The 23,265-nt window shown below is 41.5% G+C and overlaps 2 protein-coding genes across 9 annotated transcripts; one reads left to right on the forward strand and one right to left on the reverse strand.

Annotated features, from left to right (window-relative positions):
- The first annotated feature begins 443 nt into the window (after positions 1 to 443).
- On the forward strand, positions 444 to 13,556 carry arhgap22a (Rho GTPase activating protein 22a). Of its 3 annotated transcripts, none has more exons than XM_084949495.1 (10): positions 444 to 591; positions 5,784 to 5,980; positions 6,655 to 6,742; positions 9,702 to 9,830; positions 9,970 to 10,180; positions 10,279 to 10,411; positions 10,491 to 10,564; positions 10,905 to 11,026; positions 11,158 to 12,145; positions 12,269 to 13,556. In XM_084949495.1, the coding sequence occupies exons 1-10, from the start codon at positions 459 to 461 to the stop codon at positions 12,486 to 12,488; spliced, it is 2,295 nt and encodes a 764-aa protein (XP_084805621.1). In that variant the 5' UTR covers positions 444 to 458; the 3' UTR covers positions 12,489 to 13,556. The 3 variants fall into 3 exon arrangements, with proteins under 3 accessions (XP_084805621.1, XP_084805620.1, XP_084805618.1); XM_084949494.1 differs by lacking the exon at positions 444 to 591 and adding an exon at positions 2,049 to 2,725 and having other exon boundaries at positions 9,705 to 9,830; XM_084949492.1 differs by lacking the exon at positions 444 to 591 and adding an exon at positions 2,050 to 2,725.
- Positions 12,870 to 23,215, reverse strand: mapk8a (mitogen-activated protein kinase 8a). 6 transcript variants are annotated; one of them, XM_084949501.1, is made up of 12 exons: positions 23,115 to 23,215; positions 19,325 to 19,491; positions 18,942 to 19,071; positions 18,735 to 18,793; positions 18,485 to 18,623; positions 17,651 to 17,816; positions 16,952 to 17,023; positions 16,390 to 16,572; positions 16,151 to 16,275; positions 15,956 to 16,019; positions 15,218 to 15,295; positions 12,870 to 14,770 (listed from the first exon to the last, which is right to left on the reverse strand). In XM_084949501.1, the coding sequence occupies exons 1-12, from the start codon at positions 23,148 to 23,150 to the stop codon at positions 14,592 to 14,594; spliced, it is 1,398 nt and encodes a 465-aa protein (XP_084805627.1). In that variant the 5' UTR covers positions 23,151 to 23,215; the 3' UTR covers positions 12,870 to 14,591. The 6 variants fall into 6 exon arrangements, with proteins under 6 accessions (XP_084805627.1, XP_084805626.1, XP_084805622.1 ...); XM_084949500.1 differs by lacking the exon at positions 16,952 to 17,023 and adding an exon at positions 17,334 to 17,405; XM_084949496.1 differs by lacking the exons at positions 16,952 to 17,023; positions 23,115 to 23,215 and adding exons at positions 17,334 to 17,405; positions 21,535 to 21,744.
- Between the last annotated feature and the right edge of the window lie 50 nt (positions 23,216 to 23,265).

The raw sequence follows: 23,265 nt of genomic DNA on the forward strand, positions 1-23,265 counted from the left end.
AATATTATTTTTGTACACAAGTCAGCAGTTTTCACTTCTTCATCGGGCCAGCTCACTTCCTGAGTGAGAGACAGACTAAAAATGAGGACAAGGACAGTGGGAGAACCCCACAGCTGTGTGTTATTTCCCTATAAAGCAGTACCTATCACTGCAGATGCCTCAGACAGTGTGACTTTTTTTTTGCTGCACGGCGAGTCTGGCTCTAGAGAGAGAGAGTCGTCCGGTCTATCCATCCAAGACGACATGGCAAGTAATGCTCGCATGACAGTCTCTATTTCCTTCCCTCTATCACCGTCTGTTCACATCAGCATTCCTGAGAGACAAGTCAGAGGCGTTACTGATAGCAACTATAGTGGTCCCTTTTCTGTGAGCATGTGAATGTCATTTGATTTGTTTCTTGGAGATTGGCTATTAAGCAGAGGACTGAGACTTCAGTATTGTCATTGTTTAGAGCCTGAATGTGCTTGCTTGCTTGTGTTATGGCTCTAGAGATGGCCCCGGTGGAGAAGGATACCTACGGTGCACACAAGTTCAATGCCATGAATCCTAACAGGACTCCATATATCAGTGACAAAGCAAAGGAACTAGCAGGTAAAGCTCAGTTTTTAACTTGCTTTGTGTTGAATGTCACCATATAATACAAGCTGATTATTTATTTTAAGCTTAACTTCATCTGAGCTCTCAAATGAAGTTAAGCTGTAATTTTGTTTTGTCTTTTTCATCAGTGTTTCTGTATCCATCTGTGTGATCCTTGTACTGCCTGTGAGAGTTTAAGCTGTTTCTATGGCCAAAGTTATGTTATTACAAATGCTTCTCCTTCATAAAGTCCTAACGTTTGGTGTCATTTGTAAATAACGGACTGTTACAGAAATCTCAGTCAGCTCTTTCTTCTTACAGTGTCTCTGTACTGCATATTGGTCTCATCCACCCTCTTGATTTCATGAGTTGGAGGCTTTTAAACAGACTACAACCTTAGAACAAGCTGAACAGGAACAAGAACATCACACCCTCGAGACTTTTGGTTTTTACCACACAAATTACTGAGTGATTGAGGTAGTTTGGCATCTACTGTCCGACTGTAAATCTCACCCTGAGTGAGACAGGATGCTTAACACGAGTGTTTACAATACAGTTTTGTTTGATTTGAACATATGTCCACCCAAAATCTGTTCTGCCAAATGTCTGCGATGGATTATATGGCCAAAGCTTACATACTTAAAAAAAAACACACAAAAAAACACAGAGATTTAAAAAGACATTCTTTTAAAATGTTAATGTTAGGGCGGTCCAGTGGTTGGGGATGTTGCCTCCCAGCAAGATTGGCCTCAGTTTAATCTCCTGACAGGGGAAAAGCTTTCTAAGTGGATTTCAGTGTTTTCCATTTTATGTGGATCCACTGCTCTAATGCTTTAGAAAAGTCTAATGGACTTTTCTCCAAAGTCCGAGTGATTGTGACTTAATTTTACTTTATCTGATAATAGCTGTCAGATCAAGATGTTTCCTTACAAACTTCATACACTGACTTGTGGCTGTGAATGATGCACCATCTCTCCTCCCAAGCAGACAGTTTTTTCTAAAGGTTATTAATGGATTTCTAGTTCTTGTCTTGACTTCCTCTAAGTGACATTTTTAATGACATTGTCAGACAGAGGAAATTGAAACCTTTTTATAACTTGTCTCTGATTGTTGTGCATCAATAAGCTTCATTTTTAGATCCTCACCAGGTGCTCGGCTGACTCAGGACCTCAGGGGAGTCAGCGGTAGGTGCTTCTTCAGGTCTGAAGAAATAGAAAAATCGTGAAGTTCTGAAGATGTCCTTAGGAAAAAAAGTTGATGTTGATGAATTTAGAACTAGAAGGATATCCAGACATTTTCACATACATTGCAGTTTTTTTATATGTCTATTCTAAAGTCTTAAAACAGCTGAAGAAATGTTATATTTCTAAATGCCTGCTTGTCACAGGGGTTGAATGTATTTAATTCCACTTAAAGATATCAGCAAAACTTCCGAGATTTACAGCTATACGTCGGCATCGCGGTGTCACATCTACTTTCACTGCATCATAACACTTAGTGGTGAGACTGATGTCAGTGGAATCGAATATATTGATCTGAGGTTGTACATCAGGGTTCACATGAGCCCATAATCAAATCTCCACAACCAGCTGTGGGGATTGTGAAGACTGTGGAGCAATAGCGAAGCTAAAAACACAGAAAAGGATGACAAGACAGAGGACACCAAGCCAGACGTATTTATAGATGGTGAGAAATTGATACTGAGAGTGTGCAGCAGAAGGCAGAGTGACTGATAAAGAGACAGACCAAAGAGAAAGAGAGGGAGAGAGTAGGCAGGGCTCAAGGTATGTGAGAACAACAGCGTACTGGGCCAGTGGGACAGAGAGGGGGAGTCAGACGTAAAGGGAAGAGGGGATCCAGAGGAGAGTGTGAGGTTAAGTGTGTGTGTGTGTGTGTGTGTGTGTGTGTGTGTGTGTGTATGTGTGTGTGTGTGAGTGTAAAATCAGACAGAGTGCAAGACTGTGAGCCAGGGAGAGAGATGCTCGAAGAGGATGAGGAGTAACAGGGCGAGGCAACAGCGAGAGGAGCCGGTAGAGCGTGTATGTGAGGAATAGTGTGTGAACAGAGGGATGCGGTCATGTCTCTGTGAGAAGGAGCAGTATAGCAACGGTAACCATGCTGAGCCCCAAGATAAAACAGGCACGCCGGGGTAAGCACAGTCCCTCCTCCCTTTCCTCCATCCTTCATCCAGGCTTCATTTTTCTGTCTTGCCTTCCTTTCTTGCTGCTTTCTGCTTCTTTTTTCTTTTCCTTTTTTTTTAATTTAACTTGCTGCTGCTGCAGAGCTTAGTCTGCTGTCTTTTTCATTGTCTATCATCAATATTGTCATTAGTGCTTTCACTGATAATGACATGCAGAGCAGTGTGTCCTTGCATCCTAGTGAGCATTTTACTAGCAATTTGATTCATTTTCTTGCATGATCCTGAGTGTAGTGGCTTCAGCTGTTCTGTGGAGAGCTCACTGAGTGTTAACAGGCTCTACTATAGGGTGATGTAATCCGACATGTCTTCCTCAGGTGATTACACTACCCTTATTCCTAGAAGATTTAATTCTGATGGAGATGAGGCACGTTGTAGTAAGCATCGGTGCTGGGAAGATAATTATCCGTCTCAAAATCACCTGTATTCTGACGTGTGCACCTGAACGCATGACTGTATCTCTGTTCAAGGTTTCCCCAGCTATTCGGCTGTGGGTTTTTGGCAGGTGACAGAGATCCAATTGGGAGGAATGCGTGACTCTCTGCCCCTGTAAATCCCAACAGGTGACTCTCAAACATAGTTCCTCTAATGCTGGGTAAAATCCATTTGTGACCACAGAAGTTGGGACACCTATGTTCCTCTCACATGATATTGTGAAGATTAATATGGAAGCTGTAAATCAGAGGAACAGCTCCTGCCACCGAGATCATCATGATGCAGTGTATAAATACTTCCTGTGCTCTTCATAGCAAGTGGTTGCTAGATAACACACAGTTTGTCACACTGTTGCAGGTGCCACGGGCAGTTGTGACAGCTGCCACCTTAATTTGAGGAAAAAATGATTATTATTGTAATTGCTGTTCCGATACATCTTCTTCGTGAAGCCTCATATTTCTGTGTCTTTAGGCGAAGATGTTCCTTCGTTTCTCCCCTGGCAGCTGATCACTTGTTCTAGACCAGCCGTAAAAATCGGATCATAAAAGATGATGGGGTGGAGAAGTGCCTCCTCTTTCTCCTTCACGAATACAGTCAGAGAGTGCAGTAGCTGTAGTTGCTTGCCATGTTTTGTGCGCTTGCCATCTCTCATTTGCTGTAATGGTATCCTCCTTTGATTAGATTCCCAGCTCTGCTCTCCACTGACCCTTTTATGCAGCATCTTTTAGGGCAAATTCAAACAGCATCTCAGAGCTGGGTCTGGATCCTACTCTGTTATGCTGGAAGACATTTATAAAACTGTGAATGATGTGGATGAAGCTCCTCTATTATCTGTATAGTTGGATGATTACTGAAACATTTGAGTGGATAACATAAGGGCTTTAGCAAATATTATGTGGTCCTTTTGAGATACCATAGATTCAAAATTGAGAGGAAGACCATTGTGAACTGAGCTGTGTTTATCATCATCACTAATAAATGTATTATTGCACCATTATCTCATTCAAATGGTAATGACATATAATACATTTTATATTAATAACTGAATTATTTCAATAATACATAAATAATTTACATTTCAATCATTTAAAGGTTGGAGCAGCTATCCACAAGGTAAAACCTCATAGAATATATTCAAATACCACTACTGTTGCTACCACCACAGTGAGTCCTTGTTACTTTAGATTAAACTGTTTATATATACATTTACAACACTTACAATCGGCTTAAATTGTAAACTACTCAGCGGTGAATAAAATAGTTTCAGTCAGCTTCACTGCAACCAAACATGAAACCAAACAGCAAAACGCTACAGTAATGCACCATTAATAATCTTAACCAGCGTGAGCCCTTTTACTTTTGATACTACAGTGGGCGGATGTAGCTGTCATGTTTGCACCAGAACGCATGACTATAGTTCTGTTCAAGGCTTACATTCACTCAAATACTGGGTAGGACGCTGTACTTTACTTCAGTAATACAATTTTTAAGCTTTACTTTCTATTTTTACTGTGTTAATCATTAATCTCAAAATATTCAGGTGTTGCTATGTTAACTAACAGACCTGAAAACTTCTTCCATCACTGGTTATTTCCAGTGAGCTTATAAAAATAGCTCATTAGTGATTGTGTTATACGTTAGGTGAGAAGTAAGCAATATGATCCTTGTTAACTAATAGTTGGCAGAATAATAAAAATCAATTCCTTCTTGAGGTTTTGTTTTGCTTTTATATAGAAGTATGAGACACGGTTACATTATATCTGCTGTATTTATAAACGTTGATGAGCCTGCTTCAGCTGTCATTTTGGAAATGACTGCTTCGCACAGTCATTCTTCTTCCTTCTCAGCAATCATGACTCTGCAAAGGAAGGATGTCCAGCAAGGGGAGAAATAGAAATGAGGAGTCCAGACAGAGAGCTGATAACAGAGAGAGAGAAAGAGAGAGGGAGGGAGAGGAAGAGAGAGATGAAGAGAAGAAACAGGAGAGGGAAAGGAAAGAGAGATCTCTGTCCAGGCCCTTAAAGATACCTTCCCTGCTGTCCTCAGCAGAAAGCAAAATGCAATTAACAAGGAAAAAAGATGCCATTGATTTCTCTCTTCTCCCCTCTGCCTGTGCCTTGTGTTTATCTCTCTCTTTTCTCTTGCTGGTTGACTCCCCAGGGATCGCTCTACTGTCACAGTTTTTGCTCCATTCCTTTGGCATACAGATGCTAATATATAATCCATATTTTAATTCCGGCTGTAGCAGTCAAAGCACAGTCTGATCCAAAGCAAAACCTGTCTATGTATAGCAATGAGACTGGAAATAATGAATGCCCTTGTTAATATCTGAAACAAATTAAAACATGTACAGAAATAGACGGGTTTCTGAAAACAAGATGGCTTTGCAGTGAAATGGAGGCATTCCCTTTGTAGGCTGAATTCAGATGAAATCTTGATGCATGGCCCATGCTGTGGGCTTAGCGGTACCCGAGGGAGACTACAAAGAAAGATTTAGAAAATTACTTATCCTGTGTCTTTGTGGAATACTGTCTCTGTCACTCTTTTTCTGATCTCAATGTGTGTACACATGCAGCGCGGTCCAAAAGCATGGTTCTCGGAGAGTTGACAAGGGTTTCCAGGCCCTGTTCTCCTCTGGATCATGAGAAAGCGCTGAAGGCAGGCTGGCTCAAGAGACAGCGGAGTATCATGAAAAACTGGCAGCTGCGCTGGTTTGTCCTGAGGACCGAAGCTCTGTATTTCTACAAGGATCAGGATGAAAGCAAAGCACAGGTATTGCAAAATAGCACATATGAGGCACTGACATCATGTCACCTGTTGCAAGGCTGCTCTGTTATATTCCATCGCATTCCCCCTGAAACGTCTGAGCCAACTTCTTGAACTGATCCGATTAGTATTTAGAACCCAAAACTGAACTCGACTGTGTTTTTCAACTAAAATAAAACCAAATGTGTTTTCCATTCTCTTAAATAGCCAAGTGAAATAAAAGTGACCGTGTGTTTTTTTTAAACTGCTTACTAAATGAAATACTTGGTGTCGAGCTATGGCTGGGTAAATATCATTATCTTTCACACAGAAAATCAGCTCCATTAAGACCTCCCCACAGTCTCCATTAAAGCCATAGTGTGTTGTTACTGCCCTGACACATACACTGATTATGTGGTAACTACCTACCCTGTGGTTGTGTCTGAAGCACTTAGTTTTTGACCTTTGACCCTATCTGTGCTGAAAGGATCAAAAATGCTAGTACATCAGGAAGCACCAGTAGGATAAGTAGATGAAGAGATGTTTCCCTGAGTCATTCCTCCCTCCATCATCATTGCCTCCCTCTGTTGGACAATTGCCCAGAGTCCCGTGTACTCAGCGCTCCATAATATTTAACATTCACTACACGCCCTTGTCCAGAACCTCTGATATCTCACACCTTCCTCGCCTTTCTCCGGCAGGGTTGTATTCCTCTTCAGGGTAGTCAGGTCAATGAGGTGCCTGCCAATCAGGACGAGCCTGGCCGCCACCTTTTTGAAATTGTTCCAGGTGAGTTGGCACAGTGACAGTTCTGTTATATAAGGAAACAAGTAAGTAAATAAGCCTTGTTCAAGAGATGCTGAACAATCTGTTTAGCACCGAGTGCCAAATAGAAAACTTCGCACTTGGCTCCCTTTAGATTTTTAGGTCAAACTTTATGTTTTACCTAGCGGTACTTTTCTCTGTGTTGCTTAAAATTGTGATCAGACTATACATGCAGCAAACCTCTGTTTAACCTGTGCTGATCCAAGTATCTCTTGTACCATCTGGTAGTGTCACAGTGAAGGACGATTTTAGGATATTAAGATGCCTCCCTGATGTCATTGTTCAAAATGTCACTATATATAGATATACATAAATCATGCTTACAATGAGCTTAAAGTGCAATGAATTCTAACAGATAAAAGTACCCAGCTGTAAATAAATGTGCCCCACTGCAACTAAACGTAAAAGCAAGATCCTCCAGTAATGCATGCATTAATAATTAATGTAATTAGAATATAATGTAGCCCGGACTGGGGCCATTTTTGTACACAGTGAGCACTTTTACTTTTGATACTGATGGTGCTAAATGCATTCACTAGGTGTATGTTTGAGCCACTGTACTCTATGTAGATATTACAGTTTTTACTTTGCTAATTCTAAGACTTCATATATCACGATGTGATAAAAATAATAATAATCAGATCCTTAACGAGGTCTAAAACTATTTAAATACAACCTGAAGTGAACAACAACAACACATACATATTACATGATTATTTATTTAACCAAAATGAATCCAAAAGGCCAAAGCAGTGTATAAAAACTATGTGATTCACATTGACATGATCTTGTAAAACCACTTTTAGCAATAATAACTTCACGTTATTATTTCTTGTATGATTTTATCAGTGTCCTAAATTATTGTCGAGGAATTGTGTCCCACTCTTCTTTACAACATTGCTTCAGCTCATCGAGGTTTGTGGGCATTCATTTATCCACAGCATGCTTAAGATCCCTCCACGGTATTTCGTGGTTGAGGTCTCGACCTTGACTGGGACATTTCACACTTTGATTCTTTTTATTTTCAACCATTTTCTTGTAGATTTGCTGCTTTATCTAAGCTTTATCTTTCAGATTGATGACCTCACATTTGACCTCAGGTCCTCTGGCTGCAAAATAAGCCCAAATCACAATCCACCACTGGGCTTGACAGTTTGTGCTAAAATGCTGTGTTTGATTTTGTCTGTCCAAAGAAGGTTTTTAACCCTCCTAAGCCAAGCTGCAATGCTCTTTTTGGAAATAAGATGCTTTTTATTGGCAACTGTTCGGACAGGTCATTCTACTGTCATGAACTTTAACTTTTAACATGCTAACTGAGGCCTGTAGAGTCTTATCTCTTAAGGTTTTTGTTTGTTTGTTTTCAGTTTCTCTGAGTATTTCATGGTCCGACCATTGGGTGAATTTACTGGGACTTCGACTTCTGGGGAAGGCTGGCAAAGGACTTAAACGTTTTCCCCTTTGGAATAATCTTTCTAACTGTAAAATAATAGACTTCAAATTGTTTGGAAATCAACAATTGCATCTCTAAGATCATTAGTGACATATTTCCTCCTAGGCATTGTGTTGGTTAATATCTGAATCCTCCACAGAAGCAAACTGCCAAACATCTACTTTCTAGATGATCACTGTCTGATGATCAGGAAATTAAATACATTTGATCAGCAGTACCTGGCTCTTACTTACCTCCTTAATTCCTATCAAAGTAGTAAGGGTGCACTTAGTTTTTGACACACTGCCTCTGCATTATGGCTTAGCATGTGTTAAATAAATAACAACACAGTTTTGTAGTTCATCTGAGGTTGTATTTACATAATTTTAAGAGATGCAGATTATTTTTATCAGATCTAGATACATAAAATCCCAATTTAAAAGGGGGTGTACTTTCTTTTTACCATGAACACCTTCCTGCTGCTCGATGGATTTGAATATTAATATCCAAACCTTTTACTTTTATTTATTTACCACCTTACATAAAATCAGCTGTTTCAGTTCTTTTTACAGAAGCATGAATATCAAATTTCCATTGCAATATAAGTGGATTTTTTTTCCCTCATACATTAAATTTAGGAAGCTGTTCCAGAAATATATAAAACATATTTGTTTTAGGAAAATGGCTGGCAATAAATATGTAGAGTTTGTAATAAATGGTTTATTATATGCAAATACACTGCCCTCAGTCTCATGTGACCTTGTAGGAAAAGACTGTCTTGTTGAAAAAAACAGTGTGTAAACACACGTGAGGAAAGGTCCAGGACAGAGAGAGAAAAGAGTGAAAAGCATGGTGCAGTTGCTGGTGTCCCATGGGAAGCCTTCTCTTTCTGGGTTGTTTGCCTCTCACACACAACACACTATGCACCACAGTGCAGGACTTAGCAATGAATGCGGGTACTAATATGTATTCTCCACAATGAGCCATGTGCAATCCGTGCTAAACCCACTTTTCAAATCCTGTGTTTTGTATTGCTTTTTCTAAAATATGTGAGTTAAGTTTTATGCTTTTATCTCTGCTGAGTATTTCCACCTCTTCAAAGGCAAAGGGGTACGACGGGAGAGAATTCCAAATAGGGTAATCAAAGCTGTGCTGAAATGAACTAAATGTCAAACTGAAATGTCATCCCGGGTGGCATCAAGCTGTGTTCACCCAGAGGAATAGAAGGCAGAGCTGCATGATTGTGTCTTTGTACTTTACAGGGGCGCTTGAGCTAATGAGGTTATTGAGAATACTGATATTGATATTAGCAGCTGGTGGAGATTGTTTGCAAATGAGATCTGTAAACAAAGTAATTCTGCAAAGTCACTTGCAATCTAATTTGCAGAGGTGCTGTTTTGTGTTTGATTCCATATGATTAATAGTGAATTTGAAATGTGCTAGTCATTATTCCATAGGGACCAAGACAAAATTGAAGCATGGCTTTCTTTTCAGCAGGGGCTGGAGAAAAGGATCGAACTGGTATAAGCCATGAATCATTCCTGCTGATGGCCAGCTCCCAGAGCGACATGGAAGAATGGGTCAGAGCCATACGTAGAGCTATATGGGCTCCACTTGGTGGAGGTTTGAGTCTTTAAAATGTCCTTATATAGACACACATGAACACAGAAGGGTCTGCATGCCTTAAAAAAGGGATACGGGGTTTGCATAAGAAAATTTTTGAGCTATTAGTCACATGAATTTCTTGGTTTTGTGACTGAAGGTGTCTTTGGGCAGCACCTAGAGGAGACAATGTTGTATGAATCCCAATGTGGCCCTCAGAGACTAGTCCCTGTGCTGGTTGAGCAGTGTGTATGCTTCATCCGTGAAAATGGACTCAAGGAGGAGGGCCTTTTCAGGGCCCCCGGACAGACCAATCATGTTAGAGAACTGCAGGATGCCTTTGACCGCGGTGAGAAGCCAGTGTTTGACAGGTGAGGCAGTGGGAGGGGGAATTTTATCCACAACAGTATGCTAAGCCATTATATGTATGGAATAGTACTCTATATTGTGCAGTCCTTTTCTCTTTCAGTTCCACAGACGTCCACACAGTGGCATCACTGTTAAAGCTGTACATACGAGAGCTGCCAGAGCCTATAATCCCATTCTCCAAATACACACAGTTTCTCTCTTGCGCTCAGCTTCTTACCAAGGATAAAGAAATGGTATTGAATTGTCTACTTAAGACTTTACTGGTACATTTCAAAATCTGTTCTTGGCAATAAACATCTACTTTTTTCCAAGGGTATTACAGAGCTCGGCAAACAGGTGAAATCACTTCCTCAGGTCAACTACAACCTCCTTGAGTACATCTGCAAGTACGTAAAGTGTATCTTGTCGCCTTTATATATATCAGTGCTGATGTCATTGTGATGGGACTCATTATTCTGCCTTCACGGCTTCACAACTGATGATTTGTCAGCCTATCAAACCAGAGACATTCATTACACCCACATTGTCTTCATTAGGGGAAGTGACATCACTGTGCATAATTGCATATCTTCTCTAACTCCTTACATTATGGAAAAAATCCCACGCACCAGTCACAATGAGACCTCTCAATCATCCGACCTGATTATTTTTTAAAGCCAGCTTTAGCAAAGCTTAGCACTGATGATTATATGAAAATAAGTTTTGCTTTTGGTTGTGCCTGTTCAGGTTTCTGGACGAGGTGCAGTCTCACTCCAATGAGAATAAGATGAGTGTTCAGAACCTGGCCACTGTGTTTGGACCTAATATCCTTCGGCCCAGAGTGGAGGATCCAGTCACCATGATGGAGGGTTAGAGAGCACATCAATCTTTGCTAATTTAATGCAAATTTGTGAACAAAAGCTTGCATTTCAATCAGTGTGTACAAAGTTTCAAGACAACTTGAGAAATTTGTTGTATTTTTGTTTGGCATTCTAAACAGGAAGTACGCAGGTGCAGCACCTAATGACTGTGCTGATTAGTGAACACTCACGACTTTACCAACGTGAGGAGCCAGAAACAGAGATTAAGGTTCCCATACAGCACCAGGAGACCCAAAGGTGCAAGGTGGAATGGCTTTCACAAGAAGACCCTGACCACCCACATCCCTCAGGGACAAGCTCCAAAATGCCTAATGAAAAAGCCCAACCTTCCACTTCTTCTACAGACATTAAGGTAACAGCAGTGAGCCCTGTTACACTGGACAAGGGTGAGGAAAGTCAGACTGAAGGGAAGAGCAAAAGCAAGACAGAGGAAGACATCAAGACTGAAGGAAAAGTTGGAAGCGATGCAGCTGTTAGCCCTAGCAAACAGGCTAAAGCATTGCCTTCCTGGAGATCCACTTTCAAGGGCAGTGCAACCTCAGGTGGGCCAAGAGGGAAAATAGGGGGATCTGCAGGGGACGTGTCGGCTGCCGGGGGGAGCAACTGGTTAATGAATGGTCTGTCATCCCTCCGAGCCCACAGACGTACCACCTCATCTGGGGAGAGACTAAAAGACTCATCTCTATCGCTAAAGGATTCAACCCTCTCCCTTAAAGAAACTACTCTTAAAGACTCTCACAGAGACTCTGATGAAGACTCTTCTCGAACATCCTTGTCTCACAGAGCTCTCCACCAATCCCACAGACTGTCTGCTTATGACAACGTGGCCCCCTCCAGTCTAAGTCTACCTGCTGACACTTCGTCCATCTGGACGTCTTACGAAATTTCATTGTCTGAGCCAGAAGGGAGCGATAAAGCAACAAAATTAGAACCGAGTCAAGAGAGGCCCACACAGTTGAAGGACTGTGCAAATACTTTGGATCACAGTCCAAGCTGCAATGAAGATGATGATCTTGCAGAAACAAATGAAGATGCCACAAGCAAGGTGGCCCAGCTCAAGCAGGAACTGAAGAAACAGAGGGCGAGCTATGAAGCCCGTATCCGCAAGTAAGAATGAGTCATTTGTCATTCTGTTTAGAATAGCCATTCAAAATCAAAATGTATTATTTATTTATTCATTATTATTCATACATGTAATATTTATTATTAATTATATTTATTTCATTTGAGGTTGGAGGAGTCCTGTTCCAACTACCAGTCCCAGATAAACCGCCTCGAGGAGGAGCTAGACCAGGAGAAGAAGAAGTTTCACATGCTGGAGATCCGACTCAGGAACTCAGAGCGGGCACATCAAGATGCAGAAAATCGCAACATTCTCCTTCAGCAAGAGATGGAGGAATTCTTCAAAACCCTCGGAGATCTAACTACAGGAGCAACACGGACCAAATAGACCAGACCAGCCTGCCTTCATCTGGTCCATCAGTGGAGGAGGAGCTCAGTTACTGGGACGCCCAACCAGCCCCAAAGCTTTGAAGACCAAATACCTCTAGCGCAGTACTAATTGCCATCTTTTAGTACAGCTCTCTTGTGCCTACACTGACCAGTGCCGGTGCCAAACAAGAACTCCTCTGGACCAAGCACCTCTTATTTGTCATTCCTTGCTGTTATACACCATAGGTCATTTAATTAGCAATTGAAATTTCCTTGTAAGAAACCAGAAAAGGCCTTACTAAAAATTATGAGGTACATAATACATAGATACGTTATTGTTGATGCTGATATTCTAGAAAGAACTGTAAGCTTTTAGTAAAAGAAAGAATAATGTGAGACGTTAAAATTCAACTCTTTTATTTGCAGGAGTTGAAGGTCGACAGTTTCCATTTTCTGATGTATATATTTGGTCTGTTAGTGAGGCAAGTGACCTTCCCAAAAGACACCATAAAAGGTTAACTCGTTGCTGACAGTGTTTGGCCAATCAGAAGAATGCATTGTACCAATAGTGCTGAATGGCTCTTTTTTCCCCACATGTACCTGCACTAATATCAGATTTACTCAGAGGCAAAATCCTGCTTAGTCTCTTCTATTGGTTTTATTTCTAAGGACAATGAAGGAGGAGCAAAAAATAAATAAAAAATAAAAAATTGAATTGTGGCCAAGAAAGAGTCAGGACAGCATCACATTCCCCAAAGTGCATTTTGGGAGCTGATGCTAGGGGTTACTGCCTGGAGTGCCCTACCATGAAAAAAAAAAAATCAGGCAAAAAGGACATTTTGGGAATTTGAGCCTTACAAAAAGTTTTCCTGGCAAAAGCAAATGTCTGTTTCCCGACTCTCTGAAAGCATAAATACAGTGCAATCTACAGTAAAATGTACAGATCTGTCACTAACTTTACTAATCCATGAACTCTACTCCACAGAAAACAAAATGCATATAAATAGTGCTTCTGGATTAAATGTACATTACATACAATGCATCCTAGCTTGAAATAAACAAATAAATAAATAAATACAGAAAACAATACAGAAAAAAATATATACTTTTTTGCATTTCTTTCAAAATGATGTGTGCCAAGATACTGTTTCTTCACAAACATGTTTGAATGAGTGCATGTGTGAGGTAGAACTCAGAAAGATGCACCACAGAAGAGAGGAGCATCGGCGATGGAAGAGAACTAAAAATCATGGAATTGAGTAAGGGCACTTAAATTAAATATCTTAAATATCAGACAGCTGTAGATAATATCAGACAGTAGGATAAAGTGACTAATTTAGACTTGGTGTCTGGTGATGTCCCCAAAACAGCACTCAATCTAGCCAGTGGGGTTGTTACAGCGCTCACAGTAATCATCGACTCATTCTACATTTCTACTCGCTCTCTTTTCATCCATCTCTTGCTCATCCAACAGACCGTCAACTACAAATTACATCTAAGTAAAAGAACTAGTCAGAATACAATCAGTTTACAGTACGCTATAGTAACAAAAAAAAGGAAACTGTGTCAGGGCATTGACCGTTAGACTGTTTGCTATAAATATGCTAACTTGGATGCAGCAAGGGGCACTTTCTACAAGATGAGGAACAATATCAAAATAAAATCATCGGTTTGCATTAAGATCCAAGATCAAGTGTGCTATAGTTTACTGTTAGACAGAATTAGTGTTCATTCAAATGCCCCACCCAACCCACCCCCCACTCAAAAAGAAAAAACTATACAAAAATATACTCAACATAATTGTAGTGCTAACGGTATGGCATCTGAATTTGTAGTACTAGCTAAAAAAAGAAAAAAAAAATCAGATCCGTCTCTTTCATAACATACATCACAGTTTCACATCAAAACTCTCTGCAGCAAAAATACAGTAATAATGATACAATTGCAAACCACAGTCATTTACAGCTTTATATGGGGGGGGGGGACAATCTGTACATTAAAAAGCACGGCTCTACAAACTAACATGACAAGTTTCATTGGCCTAAACCCTCTCCCATCACACACGCTGATGAGAAAGGACATTTCCGCGTTGTTCGCGTGTATGTGCACCGCGTGTCTAACGTTATCTGCAGCAGGCCAGCGCACCCAAAGAGGTGTGACCGTCTAAGCTGCTGTCTGTTTCCGAGGTCATGGTGGGGTCACTGCTTGGGTCAGTGGGCTCTGTGGACATGGACGAGATGTCATTGGCCGAAGAGGAAGAGGAAGATGTGGGCTGAGGAGGGCTGTCGATCACTGCTGCACCTGTGCTGCGAAAAACACACATCAACGCCTACGTTTCGTCAAAAATACACAGGTTAGTGATATTTTCTGGTGTTTTACAAGAAAATAAGCTACTTTCTGCTACAAATTATTTATATTAGGATGGGACTGGGCAAGCAGGATGTGCATCATTTACTTTGGCTTGGGAGATTAAGTGGGTCATCCCACTCCATCCCACTCCCTTCAGCTCGTACTGTAAAGCCCTCTAAGAGGTCAGTAAGACTAGAAAGCCAAGATATATCAGTGCAGTCCATCTTGATGTCTCCCTGGCTTTACTAATAAACCATTTGTGCATTACTCAGTCATGCACAGAGAGTGGGTGTCTGAATCTTATGAAACTACAACTTGTCTTGTTATCTGATAAACAAACATTATGTGAAAAAAAATATTTCCACCTTCTTATCTCCCTAAGTTCTCGAGATCACTCACCTAAAGGAGACGGCTGGCCTCTTATAACTCCGTTCCTTTTCCATTCCTCCCATTCACTCACTTCCTTATAAATCAGCTCTGCAAAAAAAAAAGGAATTTTTTTTTCATTCAATCTGGTGGGAGGGAGAGAGGAATCATCATATGCTTTCCCGTATAGCTGGAGTGTACTGCATACTGTACGGTCCAAATAGCAACGTGTTACTAATTTGGACTGGCTGTGCTGGTGTGACCCTTCTAAAAATGATTGAGGGGTCATTATCACCTGGCAGGGATAAGGATGAGCTCATCCTGCTGCATAACTGAAAGTGATATTTACTCACAATCTTAAGTCCTCTCATGCCCAATAGAGTCAGGTTCCCCACAGTGGAAAACACTAACTGAGAGGCTTTAAAAAGGTGTCTAAAGTCACTAAATACACCATCTGGCAGCCATGGCAAAGATGCAGAGCTTCATCTGATGTTTCTTTGCATTTATACAGTCAATCCTGCTCTACTGGATATCTTTGGACATGTTTTTTTGTGCTTTATTTTAATAGAAATTGATTAGGTCACTTCATCACCATTCATAACATCCATATCACAGACTCTGACCACCTGGTAATTTGCCACAGCGTGCACATCATACTAAGTATCACTTTCAAACATCATAGCTTTCTGGTTCACTTCTGTGTGGCTTCTGTCTGGCAGGTAAATAATAAATTAAGAGTCAAACATTTACAGTCACAGGAGGCTGTCTAACCTTTCCACTCTTCCACGGTGTGCTCCCGTTCATCCAGTTGTTTGTCCAGGATTTTTGGTGGGGGCTGAGAACGAAAAAATGGTTTAAATGGCACGTTGGTGGTACAAGAGTGATGCCAAGTTTCCACTGAAAGTGATGTGAATAAAATCTCATGTAACACATTCAAGAATCACGCAGTATCAGCAATCCACTTACCGCTTCCACTTCAGCTGGATCATACCAAACGTTAATATAGGGGTGCTGCAGGGCCTCGTCTACCGAAATACGCTTGGAGGCGTCAATTACTAACATCTTGGATAAGAGATCTCTAGCTTGGCTTGCTGTGGGGGATTAACAAAAAAAATGATGGCAATTAAGATCCCATGCTATTGATCACAAGGATGTCATTTGATGAATCAGTTATTGGTTGTTTAAGTCATGACAAGAAACACCACCTTTCAGTTTGTTGTGATCAGAGTCGGCAGGGAAGAGAACATCTGGGAAGAGTTTCTCAAAGCTGTATCCAGCATAGCGGGGCCTGTTTTCTACGTACGTTCTTACTGAATGGTTCAGCTTCATTAGAAAGTCCTGAGATGGAGTGCCTAGCTGCTCAATTACCTTGTTCCACTGGTCAATGTCTGAAGTGTAAATGTTAAGGGAAAAGGCCACATACATACGCTCCAAAAGACCATAAGGGCAACATGACATTTAGCTTTCTTTGAGGTGCAAACACTAACAGCTCTACTCACATATCTGCACACAGGATCTATGGTGGCATGGCTATTCACTTCTTTCCTATTCAGCCAATACATAACTATAGTGTGTACTCTCTCGGCAGCTACCACCATTTATTATCTAGATTTGCCTGCATTTTATCTCGATATGTGGAAGCAGCAAAGGAATGACAGAGGTAATGTTGGTGGAATGGCGGAGTGAAAAACTCTCGGGATGGTGGTGGATCTCTTCACACTAGATGAAGTGATGACACAGTGATAAATCAATGATGGGGAAGGATACGATCAGTGCCAGGGAACAACACACTTCCTCTGATCATCTCAGCCACAATGCATCCCACTGACCATACATCCACTGGAGGTGGACATTTAGATGGCAGGGAGGTGGACATGCAAACAAAAACGGTGAAGAGAAGGGAAAAAAAGGACACAAATGAACAAAAATAAAACAAAGTGAGAAGAATGTAAAACGGAACAGAAGAGGTGCGGCGATTAGAACAGAAGTGAAGCTGCGACAGCCGGATGTGGGTGAGCTCGAGTGGGAGAAAGCATTGTTGAACAGACAGTTAATGACGTGATGATGAAACAGAGAAAAATCTGACAGAAACTTTATAAAAGACTGTTAAAAATAACGGCGAGGAAGAATTTAAAAGACACAAGGATACAGTCCCTTCCTGGGAAAAGGATTTTATGCCGAACCATTTCCGCTAGTATGCAGCCCACAGACCATATGTCCACTGAACAAAGCCAATAAGAGGTAAGGAGAATGCACAGCAACAGGTTAGTTATATATAAGAGGTGAGTTAGCAAGCAATTTCCCTTTGTGTAAAGAAGCATGCAGCTTAAAGCAAGCAAGATTTATCTCTGAACATCAATTAAAGCCTCATACTATGGTGCAACGGAAGTTCATTTTTTTACACTGAAAATCTAAAAAGGCTGACGGTGTAGACTAATAAGATACAGCACAAAGGAAATCACCCACCATTGGCTTGGTAGCCCATGCCCAGGATAACCTCTGGTGCTCTGTAGTACCGTGTAACTACATACGGAGTCATCAGGAGGCCCGTCGCAGCTGTCCGAGCCAAGCCGAAGTCTAAAATCTTTAGTGTGCAGTCTGACTTGACGACAATATTACTGGGCTTGAGGTCCTACAGAGGAGCAAACAAGCAAAAAGGCTTAGAACCTCCTTCTCCGTTTCAACAAAAGACAGACGTGTTTACTGAGATGCTTTCCTCACTTTCATATAAATCTAATGGCAACAGGCTGATGTTTCATGCTATGGAGAAAATAATGCTTCTTTCTTGAACAATGTTTGATCAATACTCGTGTCAGTAAGCGGCAATTGTCAGGTATCGGTGCCACAATTTCAAGCACACTTGGCTACATGTTTCTTGCAACACTGATGCGTTGCTCTTGTAAATCACAGCGCATCCATTCATTTCACACCTGCTTCTCACTGATCCATATGAGAAAATGATTCACCTTCCATCGTCAGAGGAGGTGAGAAGTCTGTATCAGCTTACAAGAACGGATAGAAAATCAGGATTTTGTTCAAAGATGTTTTATTAGGAATGTTTGCTCTGTCATTTAGTAGCTATAACAACATATGCTCTATAATAACAATATAATTATAAAGAAATCCGATTTCTGTTGGGGTTTAGTCATTAAAACTGTATTGAAAGACTGCATTCACCACCTAAAGGCATGCCGGATGACCGTTTGCCCTAACACCTCAGCGTCAAGTATCACAGCAGGTTTAACAGGTCAGAACACTCCCTGGCATTAGTGTGTGTATTCATGGCCAGCTGATGCTTACCCTGTGAATGATGCCCGCAGCATGGAGGTGTTTTATTCCGCACAACATCTGATAGAGCAGATAGGAGAGCCTCTCGTGGTCTAGCTCCATCTGTATGACCTGGCACAGGTTGGCATCCATCAGCTCCATCACCAAGTATCTGACGGAGCGGAAACCATTTACAGTTTAAGCTAAAGAGGCATTTCAAGAAAACACGTGACAGGATTTATTATATTTAGATTGTATACTGCCTGTGTAACTTGATACTTACACATCTTGGAATTCTTCGAATGATTTTTGTGGTGTAAATACATTTAACAGACCAATGATCTGCGGGTATAAAGTTGCATTAATCAAAATCATATTTTGTGGCATTTCAAAATAAAATACAACTTGGGTCGCATGCACACTCAAACACACTGAAACCATTACAATGTCTCCTACTGGTGAAAAGTATCTGAGTACTTTGCCCACTTACATTTTTGTGATTGACACATTTCATTAGGACTAGCTCTCTGTACGCCCTCTTGGCGTGGGTCTGATTTTGAAACGGCCGGCTCAGCTTCTTGATGGCAACATTTCTTTCAAGGATTTGGTCATAAGCAGAGCTGAAGAGCACATAAATCAGCATAAATGGGTGTAAGACATGATAAAAAAAATAACGATACTCAAGTTCAACACCTTCGAGGTCTGAGCTTGTAACATAAAGTGGCACAATTTACAACTGATGTGGGCTTGAATTTTAGTTTTATCAGTAACAGAAGGTGTCATTAAATTAGATTGTCGTGGACTAATGGAAAGAGTGACTGCTATTTCTCCAAGCAGCTGTTGACTGAATAAGAATAAGGCTCAACCACTCACCAGACGATACCCTGTGCTCCTGATCCAATGGGTCTTAAATTCTGGTATCGCTTCAGCACGGTGAATGTTGAGTCCCCCACATCGACGCTGTAGAACTCCTTTTCTCTCTTGTTTTTATTCATGGTGAAATCTTTGATTACTGCCTTCTGTGCATCCAAAAATGTCCTCTGTGGAGATGGAGACGCGTTTAAATATTTTGCAGAGCCAGAACTACACAATAGATATCCCACTTGCCCTTCCCTGCTCCAGAGAAAGCAGATTAGGAGTAAAGGAGAAAAGAGAGTGCTGAATTTCACACTAAAAGCATTGCGGGCAATTCCTCATCTCGGCAAACTCTGAAACGCACCAAGACGGCAGATTTGATATCATCAGCCGTGGTGGCAGAACAGCAGGCCGCGGGGAGGTCTACTTCATCATATGAAACGACTCAGAGAGTGACTCTATCACATGGAAAATCAAGCCCGGTGATAATTCCGCTGAGTTTGGACCCCAGCCCAGGAATCCAGCTCAGTTCTACAAGCAGGTCCTCCACGGGCACATGTTAACTGGGTCAGGTTCCACCATGAGACTGCGAGCCCAGATAATACACAACACATGGATGCCGACTGGTGCGCACGATGTTCATCAAACTGAAACGCCTAAGACCTAAAAAAGGAGAAAAACTAAGCAGCTTCCTTTCACTTTCTTCAGTTCTTACATAAGTGACATAATCACCCTCCCCGTTCTCATTCTTCCACTCTTCCGACACACACAGTCCATATGAGGGATATAATTGCCAGAATGAAGTGAGTCAGCTCTCCTTCTGTTCCTCCAACGTCACAAAGACGTCCATAACATCCACCTCCCTCACAACATGAAAATAGACATGCTGCTTCTTTTTATATTCCAGACCGGAAGACAATTGTGCTCATCCAAGTTATGACGGCTTAAACGGCACCGCTGTTGGTATGTAGCGATGGCCGTGATATGAATAGTTATTAGCTGCACATACGACGGATGATCTAAGCCATTATTTTTTGCAGCAATGGCTATCTGTGATGATAATTCGGGCCAGATTATTACAGTGAGGAAATTGCACTTGCTATCTTCTTGTGCCCTATATTCATACTTGGTCACACACTGTGTTAATATCAATGTCCCTAATGTGAAATAACCGGTATTGATGCCTAGAACTGCACGTGGCAGCAGCAAATTCCCCTAAAATCAATTGCCTTACTGCTAGATTGCAGTTATGTGTCAGCTGCAGTATTTATAAGGGTTGCAGCAGCCACATTAGTAGTCTCATGCAGCACTCAAGAAGCTGGGAGTTTGGACGGATTTAAAGGCATGCAGAGTGCTGCGAATCATCGAGCAGCTCCAGGCTTTCTGCAAAAGCACAAATACAGCAGGTCATTCACAGATTTCACTGCCTTCTAATGATTCACCATTTATTTTCTATAAAAAGAAAAAGTTGCTTCACTCTATTGATTTAACAAATAGCTTTCAAAGTCTATACTTCATTCAGTCAGCTCCTAGCGATACATATAAACATGAACACAAGAAAAGCAGCATTTGCAATTTACCACAGCAGAATACAATCTCCCATTGTCCCAGCTTACATGCATCACTCATCAACAGACACAAGGGATATGTCAGCCATGTACATGTTTATTAGAGTTTGCCTCGTGGATACTTTCTGTCATATAGCAAACCTTAAAATATGCGCAATCAAAAGTTTAGACAACCTGCTTTCCAGCGCACACGCGCAGAGAATGTACGGAAAAAGACTACAAGAAGAAAATGACCGCGCTGAGCCTCAGCGATACACATTAATAACAGAGACCGAGTGAAGGACCGCTATTATTCATCTTCAACCCATGTCAGAGTGTTAACCTTGGACACACGACCCCTCTGCCTTGTCCTGTCGATGGCAGAGATAGCTGACGGTGATAATAACGGCCACATCGCGATATGACAGCCAGGCCCTGATTTTGACACAGTCGGTGATGACACCGGTCGGCTTCTCCCTGAATCTGTGAGCGAACCGTACACGGACTATTAGACTTTGACGACATTTAAAACAAACAAGAGGGATTCTGTTAATCAGTGAGGCTACAATGTAACACAACAGCCGCTCGGTGAAGCGGCGTGAACGTAGCCACTTGTGACCCTCCCCCCACGACCAAACAATAAGCACGTCTGAGGAGCGGAGGTGCGAATCCTCCTCTTACCTCTGTCATCAAATCATCAAACTATCGATCCCCCGGCTGTTCGTTCAGCGGTGAAACGTTCCGGGGCTGCGGGCTATTTGTTTATGCCGCCGCTGAATGATCATTTATTCGGCTGCGCGGCTTAAAAATACATGACCTCACCAAATTTATTGCCTACGTTTCCATCTGACTGCCACTGACAGGCCGGGACGCGCAATGCGCACGGGGCATGCGTCCCACCAACAAGACGTCACTCGTGCACAGAGACACACCCACCTCCTCCTCCTACATCCATCCTTGCTTCCGCTTATGTATCCAGCTATTTAAAAATCGTTTTGGCTAACTTCCGTTTGAAAAATATATTTATTCTGCATACTTTATACTCGTTATGCCCACAGTGGCAGTTCCGAAAATGAATAAATATTCTATTGTTAAGGGAAATTAATCAGAGCCCTCGTAAAAATAATGATCACACTTCTGGTCAACAAAGCTCAGCAATGCAGAAATGTGATTTCCAGCTTTTAGTTTGTAATGAAAAGTGAATAATCAAAGTGAATGTCATACAATTTACCCACACAGCCATAAAGACAGTGGAAGTTCCAGGCTGTGTGGATCACTGAACACACAGGTCAGACAGAATAGTGTCCACGTTTTTTGTTTTCCTGTAAGTAAAACAAAACACTTTGGAAACTGATCCCAACCTCTTCCTAAAACTGACCTTGTTGCAAAATCCTTCACAGGGGTATGACGTGAAGGTATGAAGTGAAGCTCTGGAACAGCTTCAAGCAAAGGGAATTCATAGAGTTTTTTATACTGTTTTCCCCTCCTTTGTCAAGTCTGTTAGGTTATTAGGATATTTTTAATAGTCTAGAACTGAAGATATTTCCTTTAATCAATCAATCTATCTATCTATCTATCTATCTATCTATCTATCTATCTATCTATCTATCTATCTATCTATCTATCTATCTATCTATCTATTCATTTTTCAACGTAGTAAATGATGGGTTTCTTACATCAATGATGCTAGTTTAAATTTCTATTTTACCTTAGTTAAACTGTCAGTATTTCTCATATATATGCTATATTACAGTGGTTTCAATACAATTATTTCAAAGTTGGACTCGTATTTTCCCGGAATAGTCACTGATGTAGCGGAACAGAAGATATAATATTAAATCGAAGGCAATATTTATTATCCCCTGTAAGCTGTTGGGTAATTTGTAGAGGATGAATGCTCTGCAGAAATCCACAGCATATTATGAAAAAGGGTACCATCTACAGTCCATCCATCAGTTCCTTCCTTCACCCACACCGGCGTACACTACACCAGCGTACGCTGCACGGAGCCTGCGAAGGCATGTGACTGAGTAAGGACATGAGATAAAATTATGTTAACTTAGCGCTGAGTAGTTTAAATTCTCCCAGCACCCACCTCACAACCCTGGACGGTCGTTATTCATCTTTGTCCCTGCGTAGGTACAGACCCTGCAGAGACAAGCTGCGCGCAAAAAAAAAAAAAAAAAAGAGACCTGGACAGCGATGGATAAACGTCCCAGTACAGACTCCCGCAGCAAGACGAGGCTACTACGGTTTCTTACCCCCTGTTCGAAGAGAGCCCGCAGTGTTATGATCATTGTTGAGGAGCAGCCCCACAGCAGCAAGCTCCTGCCCACTGGCGTGGCCGAGATCGTCCGTTCTACCTGGGCTTCTCTGTAGCGCACCAACCCCGGGGATCCACCGCACCTTTGG

Source organism: Perissodus microlepis, chromosome 13 (genome assembly GCF_051167445.1).
Source record: "Perissodus microlepis isolate ML-2025 ecotype Zambia chromosome 13, ASM5116744v1, whole genome shotgun sequence".
Taxonomy (NCBI): Eukaryota; Metazoa; Chordata; class Actinopteri; order Cichliformes; family Cichlidae; genus Perissodus; species Perissodus microlepis.